This window comes from Gracilinanus agilis, unplaced genomic scaffold (genome assembly GCF_016433145.1).
Source record: "Gracilinanus agilis isolate LMUSP501 unplaced genomic scaffold, AgileGrace unplaced_scaffold1527, whole genome shotgun sequence".
In the NCBI taxonomy this organism is placed as follows: Eukaryota; Metazoa; Chordata; class Mammalia; order Didelphimorphia; family Didelphidae; genus Gracilinanus; species Gracilinanus agilis.
In genome coordinates, this window is record NW_025346108.1 from 1 (window position 1) to 1536 (window position 1536).

The window sequence follows — 1536 nt, forward strand, 5'->3', positions numbered from 1 at the left end:
CCGGCCCGGCCCCGCCCCGCCAGCCGAGCTCTGCCGCAGTCCGGCCTCTCATTGTCATTCAGCTCGCGCATTCGCCGCCTCCGCCCCCGCCTCCTGGGCTCCGCCGCGCCGTGCCCTCCACCCGCCTCTCAGCCCGCCCGCCCTCCTGCCTACGCTCTCGCCAGCTTCTCAGTCCGCTCAGACAGCCCAGCGGCCTGGGGAGACTGAGGGCTGCTAGGGGAGGGCCTGGTCGCCCGACTGGCCCATCGCAGGCCCGGATGCTGCATGACTTCATCCTTCCGCCAGTTTTCCTTATGATGTAGGGCTCCCTCGGCCCCGCGCTCACTCCGGACTGGGAGAAAGAGGAGGAAGAGGAGGAAGAGGAGGAAGAGGAGGAAGACGAGGAGGGCTGGCTAGCAGGCGCTGCTCCCAGCTAGACCGCGGGCTGCCCCCCGGCTCCGCTCCGCTCCGCGCACACACGCACACACAGACACACACACCGGCGCGCGCGCACACACACGCACATACATACGCACACACACGCAGATCCTTACACACAGAGGCACACATACACAGACACACACGCAACACACCCCACAGTAGTCCTCGCTCGGTCTTCCTGCCAGCCAGCCTGCACCATGTCGGAAATCCTCCCCTACAGCGAGGACAAGATGGGCCGCTTCGGCGCCGACCCAGAGGGCTCAGATCTCTCCTTCAGCTGCCGCCTCCAGGACACCAACTCCTTCTTTGCGGGCAACCAAGCCAAACGGCCCCCTAAGCTGGGCCAGATCGGCCGAGCCAAGAGAGGTAGGCAGGCCTGGGACCCACCCGCCTGACCCAGAAACCAGCCTCCTGCGATGCCCCCCTCCCCCCGCCCCAGAGAGGGCAGTCTGCTCCCCATCCTATCGATCTACTCCATTCCCCAAGCTGGGCTGCTCTTGCCGCAGCTCCAGGTTCTCCCAGGGATCGGAGCCTAGATCTGGGTATGGGAATCGGGGCGCGCGAAGGGGTCCCCTCCCATCCGCGGCTCTGCGTCCTTCACCAGCTCCCCGGTGCCCCCATTCCCGAGACTTCTGGAGCCTGCCTCGTCTAGCTAAGGGGCTGGCATCCGAGCTGGGACGTTGGAAGCTGTCTAGGGGGCGGGGGGCGGGGAGGAGCAGGGTCGGCTGCGTTCAGGTGGGAAGGGGGAGTGTAACCTCGGGTGCCCGGGACTTCGGCAGCAGGGGAGCGAGGTGCGGAGGGGGCTGGCGGGCTGGCGGCCACAGGCGGCAGAGAAGAGCGCCTATGGCTGCAGTGATGGGGCGGGAGGAAAGGAGGGCTCCGAGGCCGCAGCGTCCGCGCGGGACTGAGGCGCTGTTTGTTCCGCAGTGGTGATCGAGGATGACCGGATAGATGACGTGCTGAAGGGAATGGGGGAGAAGCCGCCCACGGGAGTGTAGACGCGCCGGCTTGGTCCGCGGGCTCCCGTTCCCGCCTCGGAGCGGCCCGGAGCGCAGGACGGCGATGAAGCTGCCGGCGCCCCCGGCCCGGGCTCCCGGCCCAGCCCCAGCCCCAGCG

The 1536-nt window shown here is 68.3% G+C and overlaps 1 protein-coding gene across 1 annotated transcript; it reads left to right on the top strand.

The window, feature by feature from the left end:
* The first annotated feature begins 516 nt into the window (after positions 1-516).
* On the top strand, positions 517-1418 carry CAMK2N2 (calcium/calmodulin dependent protein kinase II inhibitor 2). The gene is made up of 2 exons (XM_044683189.1): positions 517-786; positions 1348-1418. Exons 1-2 carry the CDS (start codon positions 618-620, stop codon positions 1416-1418), a joined length of 240 nt encoding a protein of 79 aa, XP_044539124.1. The 5' UTR covers positions 517-617.
* Positions 1419-1536: the final 118 nt, after the last annotated feature.

Excerpts from the sequence above, each read along its gene's own strand:
- CAMK2N2 (XM_044683189.1), top strand. The coding sequence starts at position 618 with ATGTCGGAAATCCTCCCCTACAGCGAGGACAAGATGGGCCGCTTCGGC. Across the intron at positions 787-1,347 it reads GATCGGCCGAGCCAAGAGAG|TGGTGATCGAGGATGACCGG; the intron begins GTAGGCAGGCCT and ends TTTGTTCCGCAG.